Source organism: Colossoma macropomum, unplaced genomic scaffold (genome assembly GCF_904425465.1).
Source record: "Colossoma macropomum unplaced genomic scaffold, Colossoma_macropomum, whole genome shotgun sequence".
Lineage (NCBI taxonomy): Eukaryota > Metazoa > Chordata > Actinopteri > Characiformes > Serrasalmidae > Colossoma > Colossoma macropomum.
Window position 1 is genome coordinate 6380001 of NW_023494797.1, and position 14536 is coordinate 6394536.

General features: G+C 38.1%; 1 protein-coding gene across 1 annotated transcript in view; it reads left to right on the forward strand.

The window, feature by feature from the left end:
* cep89 (centrosomal protein 89) overlaps positions 1-14536 on the forward strand; it is a 177965-nt gene that overhangs the window by 141297 nt on the left and 22132 nt on the right. The window contains exon 19 of the mRNA XM_036584282.1: positions 1-26. This exon is cut by the window's left edge and continues 144 nt beyond it. Within this exon, the coding sequence (XP_036440175.1) occupies positions 1-26 (26 nt within the window). The remainder of the gene's footprint in view (positions 27-14536) is intronic.

The window sequence follows — 14536 nt, forward strand, 5'->3', positions numbered from 1 at the left end:
CTCCACGGAGCGCTGCAGCAGAAGAGGTGACACGCGCACACACACTCTCTTTTACCCTCTCTCTCTCTCTTTCTCTCTCTTTCGTTGTCTCACTCTCTCTCTCTCAGTGTCTCTCTCTCTCTTGCTCTCTCCGAGTGATGCTGCAGAGATGGTGAAAGCAGCAATTGCAGCAGCGCAAACCAATGACAGACAAGCGGAGAAGAAAGAGAGACGGGGGAGGAGTGGAGAGAGTGAGAGGAAAAGAAATAGAGAGGGAGGGGACAGAGAGAAAGAAAGAAAGATTTTCTGTTTTGCCTTCTCTTTTCCCCTAGTTTTCTTTCAGTTGACTCACTCTCTCTGCACTCTTTTTGCCTGTGTGTTTTCCTCCATGTACCACCTGTGCTTCTTTTTTTGTTCTCTGTACAGTTTTTTCTAGGTTGTCTTCTGACTTCTGTTGAGTGAGTGTGGGTTTGTGTTCCTTCATGAACCACTTTCTTTGCCTATTTATTTTCCCTCTTTGTAGCTATTTTTCTTGCCTTTTTAAATCCTTTTAAGCATGTGTTTGTTTGATTAGATCACTTTGTTCCTTATGAATAAAACTGCACATCAGGTATACATGTCTGTACACAGATCCCAGAGGGGACTTGTGTAAACAATGTTTTATATAGTCTCCACTAGATGTGGGCAATATGGCCAAAACCTTATATCTCGGTTTACAAACTTCAATTGCAAAAAATTAGGACAGTTTGTGAAATGCAAATTAAAACAGAAAGCAGTTTATCAATGTATTATTTTAAATAATTTGTATTTAAATTTTTGGTAAATACATGCTTGTTCTGAAATCAATGCCTGCAATATGTTCTAGTTGAGACTGGGGCAACTTTAGACTGGGGATGTTGTGAAATGTTTAAACAACACAAACAAGTAATGCAGTCATGCTTGGGTATACAAGCATCCATGAAAGGCCTAGTCATTTATGAGCAAGGGTGGACTGAGGCTGACCGTTTGTGAAAAATGTATTGACAAATAATATAACAGTTTAAGAAGAGTGCTCATTAATGCACTCAGTGTTCCTCAGTTGCAAGGATTTTAGGTCTTTCGCCCTGTTAGTGCGTAACTTCAAAAGATTCAGGAAATCTGGAGAAATCACTATGCATAAAGGGCAGGGCTGAAAAACACAAATGGATTGCCTGTGACCTTCAATCCCTCAGATGGCACTACATTAAAAACTGATATGCTTCTGTGAAGGATATCACCGTATTGGCTCAGGAATACTTTGTCAAAATATATTCATTAAGTTCAATAAGTTTAAACTGTCCTATGCACAGCAGAAGCCATTTGTCAACACTGTCCAGAAATGCTGCAGGCTCTGGGTTGTAAAATAGACTGAAGCACAGTGGAAATGTGTATTGTGATCTGACGACTCAACGTCTCTGATTGTTTATGGAAATAATGGATGACGTTCTCCAGGCCAAAGAACAAAAGGACCATCCTGATTGTTACCAGCATAAAGTTAAAAAAACAGGGTCTGTCATGGTTTCGGTGTATTAGTGCCCATGGCATGAATAACTTGCACACCTGTGAAGGAATCCTTTAATGCTGAAAGATATATACACATTTTGGGGTAACACCTTCTAGATGACGTCTTTTTCAGGGACATCAGGAATTTTTCAGTATGATGATGCCAAGCCACCTTCTGCATGTGTTACCATAGCATGGCTGCGTAATTAGAGCTCTTTAAAGGTTCACTCTCTAATTGAAGCTGGCAGGAGGAAGCAGCTGCCAGTGGCAGTTGATAGTCAGTGAGTGGTAATTGCCAAGTCAGGTGGTAGCTGCCATTCACAAGGTCTCTTGCCCTGTAAGTTTGTACGTTGTTGATGTCACCGACAGAGGACCACAAGGCTTAGGGCACCATTTGGGACTGGGCTAGAGACAGTCCAGAATCAGCCCCAAGGTGTGATTTTCATATGTGATTGGCAGCTGCCACTTGCTTTAACAGCTACTACTGTCAGACTGGTGTCTTCCACTGATTAACTGACAGCTGCCATTAACCAATTGGCAGCTGCTACAACCTGACTGCCAGCTGCTGCTAAATATGTGGCAGCTCCCACTGATTGATTGCCAGCTGCCACTTACATACTGACTACCACCAACTGATTGGCAGCCATCACTAGCTGACTGGCAGCTCTCACTAAACGAATGCCAGTGGTTGACTGGCAGCTGCCACTAACCAATTGGCAGCTAACTGACTGGCAGCTGTCACTTACTGACAAAAAAGTGCCCCCAAAATGTGCACAGGCTGGCAGGTGTGTGATGTTATCATGAACAGTCTGATAAACCTATAGTAAGAACAAGCTTTACTATAATATACATTAAAAAGGATCTTGATTTGCAATAAATCAGTAACATATCAAGATTATAGCAAAATCAACATGCACTGTACTGCTCCAAATTGGTGGGCCTAAGAAAAGTTTTAATCCCAGCTGTGCCACATGTAGTCAATGACCACACATGCTTTAAAATACAGTTGGCCATGGGGAGGCGAAGTAAGGAAGACAGGCTATCCATCGTGAAAACAGATCTTAAGAAAATGTTTTTTAACCTAATGTCTATCTGCCGCATCTGCATTGTACGTTCGCTTAACACACTCAGTTATTTTGACAAGTCTTCCTGTAACTTGATGTTACCTATTAACCTGTTAAGTCACTTCAAATTGATGCCATTGTGCAGTTTCTGTATTCTATGAATATCTGCTTAAAATATGTAACCATGCAACAGGAATTTGAGACTCCAACTACTCTAACAGTACAAGTGTTAGGATGAGAATGACATGAGAGAATGTCTTACTAAAGCTGTTTTATCCAATTTTCAAACATTAAAGCAACACAGATAAAAAGCTCACATCACTATGCTAATAATGTATTACTATAAATTCTTCCCTTTGGAAAACAATTCCATTGTCTGAAAGAACAAATTCTGCAGATTTACAGTGTTATTTACAAATACTTTCATAAAAGTGTCCTACAAAAATATGTCATACAAATTATGACTTCAGTTATAAGTGTGTTTCAAGTCAATAGATTTTCTATTCTGCAGGGAAATTAGCACAGCAAAAAAAAATTTGTGGCAGTGGACATTATGCTAGATTTGTGGCAGAGGCATCCATTGAAAAATACTTGAGATTTTTAACTCAAAATCTGATTCATTTTCTGACCTCAAACATCCAAATCTGTCATATCAGGACAGGAAAGGTGTCCCCATAAGTAAAGCTGTCACAGTTAACATGTTAATAATTCATTAAAGCAATAAATGATAAGCTTGTTTTTGTATTCTCCTAACACATTTTCCTAGTTTGACCCTTCAAACTGTCCGTAATAGTGCAGGTTTAAACTCAACAAGCTCAGTTGCTTGCACACTGTATGTTGCTATGTCAGAATCCTAGACTATAGCCCTCTTGTTCAATTACAACTTTTAAATGAGTTTTAAAGCAGCCTCCGTCACCTTCAGCAGACCATGCTGGACAGGAACCATTATCTGCATTTACAGTACTGTGCAAAAGTCAGAGACCACTTTTCGCTATTTAATTTCCAGCCAAAATAGCCATGAAGTAAAAGTTATTTATTTTTAGGAGATATTTTCAGGAGATGTTTCTTAGGACTTTAGATAGACAATAATCTGTGTGCATAAGAAAGGGGCAAGTCAAAGGAAAATAAGTGAAAAAGCAGGAGTTTAAATAAATTAATAAAAGATATACAGAAAATGGGACTTCCAACAACCGTGCAACTGTCACCATCAGATAAATAGTATTAAAGCTTTCATCTTTGAGAAATAGCAGAAAAAAGCTCCACTTTTGCTTCACATCTTAAAAAAATTCACAGGTCTTTCTGTCAATCTTTTCACTGTGAGATGTCAGCTCAACACTGTGAGTGTGAAAGGATGTTTTCAGGCCTCAACATGATTGAATATGCTTGGTATTGCTTGGATTACGAGAAACAGAAAGTGCATCCGACTTCTAAGACTAAATGTAAGAGGTGTGGCAAAATATTTCTGCAGATTTCTTTGAAAAACTGAAAGCTAGTCTCCAAAAAAGAACAAAATCTGTAAAAAGGCAAAGGGTGGACATACTAAATACTGGAACATTTGATATTATGTTTAGTTGTTGAGGTTTCTGTATAATTTTCCCTTAAAATGTTTTCTGCCTGAAAACAAATAACATGAACTTAAGGTAATCGAAGATATGAAGAGTAGTACCTTTTGCACAGTACTGAACAAACTATAATGGTGCAGTGCTGTTTATGATATATACACTCATCAGTTCGGTTGGCACATGCCGTCACTGTTGCTCTCACTGGACATCTGTAATGAAAATTGGAAAATTCGTTCACCTTAAGGAAGTTGTGTGATTTTCTTGTTCAGGTTTATGTAAACCCTGTGCTCACATGATGAGAATAATTGTTACTTAATTATTGCGAGTAATAAATATGTTCTGTTGAAGCTTATTTTGTCTGCTCCATTTAGCTATAACAAAATGCATTGCTTTTTAAATGGGAGAAAAACTTTCTTTTGTGGACAAATGCAGTTGATCACGGTTAACTATTCAAAATAATGTGCTTAACTAGGATTAATTGTTTTAACTGTTTGACGGTCCTATTAAATATACATATTTCTCTGCTCTATGTAGATACCTAGAGATTTTTGCATGTGAGCTGTAGTTACTGGACTAATTGCAGCATATTGTTGGAATTGGGGCTGCTACGGCTGTTTTTCTGGGTCACTGGGGTAAGATATGAACACACACATATACTCACTCACACAGGCTCACTCTGCAGTGGTGAGAATGGGCCAGTATGTACCAGACGCAGACAGACAGTCAGGGTGGGTAGGGATGCCAGTTGAGGACACACACACACACACACAGCTTTGCTCTGTTTGTCAGGACTATTTATTTTACACACCACACCATGCGCAGCTGCTCAGCTGGAGTGTGAGCTGTGCTGTGAGCTGTAGCGAGACTAGTGATGTCCAGTTCAGAAGCAGAGTGCTTCCAGGCCTGGGCACACCTGTGCCATTTTGTGATTCATTAGACATAAAACAACAGACTTTGAAGGTACTATACTTTTCTCCTTCAAGGAAGAGCTTCGCGCTGAGTAGTACTGATAAAATTCAATATCCTAATTAGTCTTGTGGGGCCATAGGTGATCTCATAATGAGAATATATATACCTGGGGACAACCAGGAACATTTTGTTGCTGGATTGTGGCAAAATCCACTGCAAATATACGGATGCCCCATGTAAAATCCACCCCCAAATCCCTCTAGTGTACTTTCTTTTAAAGGAGTATGATCAATAACACAAGCGAAACAAGCTAGCTAGTGAGATGCTACCATTAAGTCACATTCCTTTAAATCAGTGTTTCAGATGTGCAGTTTAGTTTATCAGAAATGTGCTTGATGCACAAAAGTAATTCAGTGAAACCACCTCAAATTCTGAGGTGGCCACCTATACAGTAGCTGCTGGTAACCCATCATCAACTTTTATTACTTGTCCAATGATATCTTCTTGAGCTAATGCCATCTAGTTTAATAAAATTATTTTTCCCTAGCAAGTGGTAATGTTTATTTTTACCATGTTATATGTTGTCCGCACCAGAAACGCACATTTGTGTACTTAATTGAAGTTTTTTGTTGGAGTTTTCAGTCATGCTATACATTAAGGTACATCCATTGGATAAAGACAGGCTTGCTGTTCATCGGACAGTGTTGACAAGCACACTGACTTTGAGCTCAGTTGGACTGGTTTAGTAATTTAATTTCACACTCAGTTTAATCTACATTCCCAACCACATTTAGCCCATGGTTGTCCTCAGATATTCTCAGTATGAGATCATGTCTGGCTCTGTGAGACTATAATCCCAATATTTTCCATTTACACTGAGTTTCTAGATGGGTACATTAACCTTAGTCACTCACTGGGCAATTTATCAGATACACCTACTAAATTTAATGGATGGGCATTTCAGTCACGTTTGATGTTTGTAGTTGTAAGACATTATTTGAAAAATAATTAAAATTTAAGACTCCTAAGGCCACAGGCTACCATAAACCGGATGCATCAAAAAAAGATAAAACATGCTCCACTCAGCATTTACTATTACTATTCTATATTTAATCCTAGAGTAAATTCAAATCCATAGTAGATCAATCTGAAGGTAGCAATCTGAAGACTAAGATAAACAAATAAATGCTAAGTGTCTGTTTTGACCTCAGCTAGTGTTACTAGACTAGTTACATCATAATTAACTTCACCTGAAAGCAGTTAGTTAGCTAATACAAAATGACATTAATTCACTAAACAATGTTCTTATAAAGGTTAATTCAACCAAATCTACAAGTGTAGGGTGTAAAATGTGAGTTTTATAGCACTTTTATACAAAGCTTTCTTTATGGTATTGCTACGCTCTGTATCTTCTCATTCAGAGGGCAGGAGCCTTTAGACAGCTACAGTAATCTTTATGTGTTTCCTTCATTGGACTAAACAGCGTCCTGCATCTTAGTGTTAAGATCATTTTAACTAGTAGAGAGAGCATTCAGCAAGATGCTCTACCATTTAAGAAACGTGTTTGTGCTAAGATGCTTCCGGGAAACCCAGATAAGAAACATAAGGCACAGGTTATACCCTGCCCTCTAGTGGAGCGTATGTTTTTTAATTGTGAAAGCATATCATGCTAGAGTGAAGCTAAATTGCTTAAATTGTTACTAAGTGTACACAGTGTTTAAAAACTCAAACAAAGCTGCTGCGCCTAATACATTCAGACCATCGCAAACATCATAGCATGTTAGAAAGGTCCACTACCCAAATAATATCTGGTCAGCAGTGATCATATGGTGTTCTCTTTCCATTGTTGGATGGGGTAGAGAGTGATAGATAGATGGGATGTAGTTGGGCCTAACTGCTCTATTAGAAAGCAGAATTCCATAAAAACATACTATTTATTTCTTAAATGACAGATGGCGCTGACCTCATGCTGCCTCTCATTGGTGCCTGGCAGTGTTCTAAACCTGTGTATTTGTGTGTAGAGCTGTTAGCTTAGCGAGAAGGCCTCATCTTATACACAACCACATTGGTTCACTCCTGCTCACTGAAGCTTCACTGACGCACGTTTCGAGAATAAAGACTCAAATCTGATGTGGTAAATCTATGTCCCTGTTAGCAGCAGAGAGTAACGTTAACTTAACGAGAAGGCTAAACCACCAGCAATTCCAGCTTACTGACATCCCACTGAGGAAAGTTTAGATGTTAAAAACTCAAATCTAAGTGAGTGAAATTGAATATTTTCGTTTCTGCTCTGTTTCATCTCATAGAGGGGGAAGGGGTGGGGGTTAGAAATAGAGTAGCAAGGGGTTGTTCACAATTTGCATAATCATGTAAATTCATAGATCTTCACATTCTTAACGAGTGTTGAGGTTTAGGGACGCTCCTACACCATTTTAGTAGTTTCTTGGGTATTACAGTAATACATAAAAATAATTAACCACTTATTATTCAACATGTTTTTTTGTGTTTTAATTTATGATTAATTTACTACTAGGGGGATTTTAATATATATCAAAATAAAATGTGACATCAATTCCAGTATAGCGGTATAGATGATATCACCCAGCACTAGGGGAGATGGTGGATGTTGCTGTTGCATGTTACAAATTAAATAGCAGTTCTTACTGAAAGTAGTGGTTGTATCATAACTGTTTTTATCTTTCTCTCTTTCTTTTTGTGTTTGTTGTGACACCTCCTCTAATGAAGTATCTTTCTTATACCTTTTGATAAATCAGTCATACAAATGCTATGTACGTGACAGATTTATACACATTACAAAAAGTGAAACATACAGGACTCCATACTTCTCCACCTGAACTGCTTACAGAACTAGGTACAAGTGTAAAACATTCTTTCTTGTCATGCTTTATTGATGCTGGTTTTTCATCTTTCTCAACCAAATGCAAACCTTTGTTCGTTTTTAATGTATGTGATTTCCTATTGTGATGGAAACAGCAATGAGGGAGCTTGAGAACAGAATGCTATTTTAGAGAAAAAAAGGAAAGTCAATATCTTTTGATAAAACCTGCTCACATAATGGCACGGCAGTTCACCACTGTAGTTTGTTCAGTTCAGTTCAGTTTATTTTGTTTTGTTGATTTGTAGACTAGAAAAGACATGGCTAGGATAAAAAGGCAATACAATAGTAAATCCCCCTGAGGGTTTGTGCACGAACTCTCACTTACAATCATTTAAATAATAACGTTAGGACAAAAACAGTAAACAGAGTACAAGAGGGCACTTAAGTTGATGGCATGCAGCAAGGCAGAGTGAAAGAATTTGTGCATAAGAAAAGACAATTTATCCAGTGTTGTTCATATTATTATTATTATTATTATTATTATTATTATTACTCCATGATGAGCAAATCAAATAACAAAATCAGAAGTTACAAAAACTTTGTCCATACATTTGCATAGTTTAGCAGATGGTTTTATTTGTGAAGTAGACAAACTATCCTTATATATCCTTACATATTTAACAAATACATTTCTTCAGAGCAGTTTACTCCAGTAGGTGAATGTAACGTTAGGAATCTTGTCCACTGACTTATATATTATAGTAGAGTTTCTGATTTCAGCCTGTATTGGGGAGCATGCATGTTATCCACTATGCTATCCAGGCATTTCTAACAGTAACTCCACTGACAGAAACCGTGCTGTCACCAGAAAGAATTAAAGGGCAGTTTGTGGATAAAGACAGAAATGCAGTTTGAAAATCTGTTAGTCTAACAATAGGCAGATTATTAAAAGTTTTATTATGATTATTTATGATATTTGATTATTTTTTTCTCCTACCCCAATCTATACCATATCATCTGTAGTTCTCAGCAGAAGTTATTGCCAGACCGGAATGTCTATTTGGCTCAAAATTACATGATGGAGAGCCTATTCCAAACAGAATAACAAAAAAAATATGTTAAAAGGTTTCAGGTCAGAATGAAACTGTGGGAGAGTCATGTTGTGCTAGGCAGTATCTAGCTGCAAGAGAACCACTGGTGACATGAGTTTGAGTTTGAGAGTGTGAGCAGGCAGAATCAGTCAGTTTAAGCACATTTTGCCTGCTAAGAAAGATGACAATGCACATAGATGCTGTAGTTTTCTGCTGTCTGAGGTTATTCTCTTCATGTATTCAATATTAGTTTGAAGTCTTTTCAATCAGAAAGTGTGTTCAAACACATTCTGTTTTTAAACATTGGAAAACATTGTTTTCAAATAAAACAAATAATCAGCCCTTAGCAAAGCCTACATGATTTATCACCTTGGTTGGAGAGAACATAGTGAGAGAAAACAAAAGCATGACAATAGAGCTACTATAAAACCCAGGCTAAGACGCTCCATCGTAGGGCTTCTCTGTTGCATATCTTCTTAGCAAACACACAGTCATTACTCTATTAGAATTCTTTAGACAAAGTGGAAAATTGTATCAAGACATGGCTGAACAGCATCATCAGGCTACTAGTGGAATTGTCAGAACGTAAGAACACAAAGAAAATTTATATAAGCAATGCTTACAAATACAGACATTATTGAGAGACACTGTTCTCCTAACTGAGGATTCACCATGCAAATACAGTGGCAAGAAAAAGTATGTGAACCATTTGGAATTACCTGTTTCAGCATTAATTGGTCACTAAATGTGATCTATTCTTCATCACAGTCACAAGTACAGACAGTCACCATGTGTTAAAAGATTATAACTTTTGGTATAATTAGCTTTATGTCTTTATTATGCACATCAAGCACAAATCGTGATGCTCTCCACACCATACTTCACTGCTGGTGGTTGTATGTTGGTATGCAGTGCCCTTTTTATGCCATATGTAGTTCTCTGTGTGTTTTTCTCGAAAAACTTAACCTTAGTTTCATCAGTCCACAAACACAAGTAGCATTTTGGTGTGTCGAAGTGGTCTTTGGCAAACTTCAGGCATGCTTATTGATCTTTATTTTGGAGAGCAATGGACCCCATGCCTGTTCAGTGTTTTTATTATGGTAGACTCATGAACAGCGATGTTAACCACTTCCAGTTATTCTTTCTAAGCCTTTAGCTGTTACTTTAGTTTTTTTTTTTCCCATAGGCATTTTATCTTTGGAATGATCTTGGCTGGGTGCCCACTCAGACACAGTAATAAATTGTCTCCATTTAGAGACATTTTGTCTAACTGTTGAATACTTAAACTTTTCGAGATTACTTTGTAACCCTTTCTAGCTTTATGCAAATCAGCAAGTATCAATTATAGGTCTTCTGAGATCTCTTTACTGGGAGGCATAGTTTACATTAGCAGATGCTTCTTGTGAATAGCAAACTCAAAATGTTTGAATGGTTTTCATAAGTCAAAGTAGCTTTAACCCATATCTCCAATCTCATTTCATTGATTGGACTCCAGGTTTGCTAACTCCTGACCCCAGCTAGCTTTGTTGAAGTTACTAGCTTAGGGGCTCACAGACTTTTTCCAGTCTACACTGTGAAGGTTTGAATGATGTATTCAATATGGACAAGAACAGTACATTTTTAGTTTAAACAGATTGTGTTTGTTCTTTATTGTAACTTAGGTGAAGACCAGACCATAATTTAAGATGCCTTTATACATGAAATTCAGGTTCCTTTAAAAGGTTCACATAATTTTTCTTTCCACTGTAGATCATATATCCACCTAATGAGGAAATTCACAGTACTCATCATTGCTGCAGTGTACGTTTCACCCATAGCTGAGGCTTAGATAGCACTGGGAAGGCTATAGAATACCCATAGTGAACAATAAACTCAATGATCTAATGGCCATCTTTGAGGCAGGTCAGTTTAATTAGATGAATTCTAAGACAGTTCTACCTAAACTTTACCAGAATGTGGAACTGCTAACTAGAAGGAATATATTAGACCATGTCCATACCAACACAACAAGTGTTCCGAAGGCTTCAGCCTCCCCCAACATGGTACAATCAGGGCTGGGTTTCCCAAAATTGTTTTAGCATAAGGATGTTCGAGTGAGCATCACATTAAACACTCTCTCCACCAGTTAAGATGATCTTGCAAAACTGGGCCCAGATCATTAGTCTTTACCTCATTGAATCTGATTAGGAAAACTATCCATCAGGTGCATGAAAGTATGTGCTGATGGAGCTACCACAGAAATTCAGTCTTCTAATCCAAATGCATTGATTTTAGTCTTTATACTTTATGCTGATTTAAAGTGACTTCTTCTGCGAAAGGCTTAATTTGAAGTCTGTTTCTGAATATTATTGAAGCAGCCTGTTAGCCTATTAGGTATCTGTTAACCTTGTCATCTTCCTGTAGTGAGGACAGAATAGACTCCAGTTACAAACAATATGGTAAACAGAGCTTGATAACGCTGACATCCTAAACCAGTGATGTTCATCTGGAAATTCTTCATTTAGATGCTTTTTATAGACACGGATTTCAGCCATGGCAACACTTTTGTACACAATGAAATGGGGAGGTACTGGAGGAATATAGTGGGCAGTGTCCACTAAAAAGGATTTGTAAGCTCAGAGGTAAAAGCTTTTATAGCAGAGGTCTTGCAATATACTAATAAGTATGTGAATTTTAGTATTTAAAATTTTAGTATTTAAAATCAGTATTAGCACAATGTCATTACACCTAATAGAAGACATTTAACACTGGAGTTCATCTTTAACAGTGGAGTACCATAAGGCTGCAGACTGAGCTACTAGTTCTTCATCTACAACCATGTACCCACCCACAACTCCAGGGCCATAATTACATTTGTAGAGGGCACCACCATTATAAGGCTGATTTCTAACCATGATACCACCATTACAAGGCTGATTTCTAACAATGATACCACCATTATAAGGCTGATTTCTAACAACTATGCCTATAAAAAGGACATGCAGAGCCTGGCAGGATGACATACTGCCTGTAAGCTGCTCCTCAACACCAGGAAAGCAAAGAACATGTAAACTTAAAGAAATCTAGGAACAGAGGACTCCCCTCCATCTACGTCAATAAAGATGAAATAATGCAGTAAAACTTTATTTTGAGTGGGCCTTTGTAGATGATTAATAAACTCTTAACAGAGTATCAGTAACACCTCAACAACACATCAGTTAAGTAGCAGTAGTGAAGCAGCTGAACACATGTGGTAAATATCTTGAAGATGTACTGCTGATACATTATTTGCATTAAATAGATGTAGTGTTGATATGTTACATGAAGTAGACTTCTATTTCCTTATCCAACCTTACTCAACACCTAACCCTAACCCTGGCCCTAATCCTAAACCTAACCTCAACCTCCACCCAAAACCTACTCCTGGCCCTCACCCTGGTCCTAATCCTAAAACTAACCTTAACCAGAATCTAATCCAGTAAAGTTCCAGTTACAGAAAGGTGTTAGCAGCATGTCTATAACAGCTTGTTGAGGATGCTGAGATGGTCTGTATTAAACCTGTCACATGTTCAGTGTCTTCTCAGGTTAACATCTACAGATATGACACAGTGAAAAACAGCTGCATTCAGCAGACTATAAACATATTTTATTTATGCAGTTAATTTAAAAGACTCTTGATAATCTACTAAATGTATTCATTGCTGCTGCATCATTGATATGTTGTTGATATATTACTGAGAGTCTGATGAGTGTTTATTTCATCTAGAAAGGACCACTCAAAATAAGGTGTCACCAATAAACTATGTTTTCAGCTTGAATTTCCACATCGCTGAAGACCTCAATACCTTCTCCTTGGTGAATAAAACTAACAGTGCCTATACTTCCTAAGGGGACTGAAGAGGGTGCATTTTACCTAACAGCTGCTGGTGAAGTTCTGGCAAAATATAGAACTCATTCTGACATACTGCAAAATAATAAGGTATGCTAGCTGCTCTGCTGCTGACCTGAAAGTGCTACACTGAATAATCAGGGCTGCCCAACATATCATTGGGTTTCAACTACCAAATACTACCAAGGAACAAGAACCACTGCCTACAGTTTGCCCTCAGCATCAACATCCAGCTTCCCCAGCCACTGCATGTTTGCTCCCTTACTATCTTGTAAATGCTACAGACAATAAATGCTTGTGCAAGCAGGCTCAGAAACTGGTTCTTCCTTAGAGCTGTTATGTGAAAACCGCTTAACACTGGTAACACTGCCTCCTACCTGAAGCTGCTGCTTGGCTAAGCACTGTTTCTCACCGCTAACTAGTTCATCTGCTAGTGCTATCTTTGGGGGTACCTTCTTCCCAATCATGGCTGCATACTCCAGGACATGAGTCATGAACTTAACTGATTGTATTAAACATTCAGCCTACAGTCAGGGCACATATATACCTGCTACAGTGCCCTTGCTTTATTTTTTGCATGTGCCAGGTGGTCCAACACTTACACTGCTGATGAAAGATGAATTATTTGTTTTGTCTGTAAGCTGTCAGAATCCCACAAATCTAAAATAATGGCAGCTATCCTTTTACTGTATGCTATATGTGGTTAGCAGGTGAGCTTGCTGTGAGGAATTTCACTGCTAGATGGTAAGATTTTAGCTGTAGTGCAGCAGCTTGTAATTTAAATAGGACTGGTTAGCATATAAAAATGCCAGTTTTTTTGTTCAAGTCTGTTCCTGGACAGCAGTGACGCTGATCTATGCTCAGTACGTAATTACTTTAAATGTTTCTTGTAAATGCCACATTCTGTCAGAGAAGGGTATAATGAGAGACACTACAGCCATATGAGAGTGGTGGTCCCTCTCTCGCTCTCTTTCTTATACACATGCACATGTTTAATTAGAGACCCTTAGCACAGCTGATCAATCCTGCTCTCTGCCACACTAACTGGCCCTGCAGTGCTATCCCAGGCAGCTAGATAGTTCAGTAGGCTGATGTGCTCGTTTCCGTGGGGACAGACAGGTAGGAGAAAGTAACTACTTGCTGATTCAAACAGGTAGACTTTTCAAGAATTAGCTTAGTTCCTCAGGAGATAGAGCAGAGGTGGGTTACTTTTAAAATAGATTGACAGGTTGTTCAGTAGAATGACTGGGTGCTAAGATCTTTGGGTGTTTAGACACTACATGATTTTTCATGATTCAGCTAAGTCTGATTCATACTATTTTACAAAGATGCATGTAAACATCTGTGTTGCTATATGCAAGCTAACACTGCTGCACACTGAATTGACATCAGACGTCGAGTGTGGTTGTTCTATTGTATGGCAGTAGTAAAAGTTTAGACATGGAGTTGCTAATATGCAGAATGACACATGACTTCAGAGATGAATACCTTTGATCACTGTCTTTGTGGTTAGTCTGGAGCAGTAGTGGTAATAGAAAGTGCATTGTTTTAATAAACCTGAGATCGAAAAAAAACATTAGGGGGCTGACATCGAAACATTAATGGTTTAAGTGCCGAAGGCCCGTCCCTAATGATGCCCTTGGCTTCTTTTATCCATTCTCTTCTTAAAGAGAAAGCTTCTAAAAGACATTTCGTGTTTTACT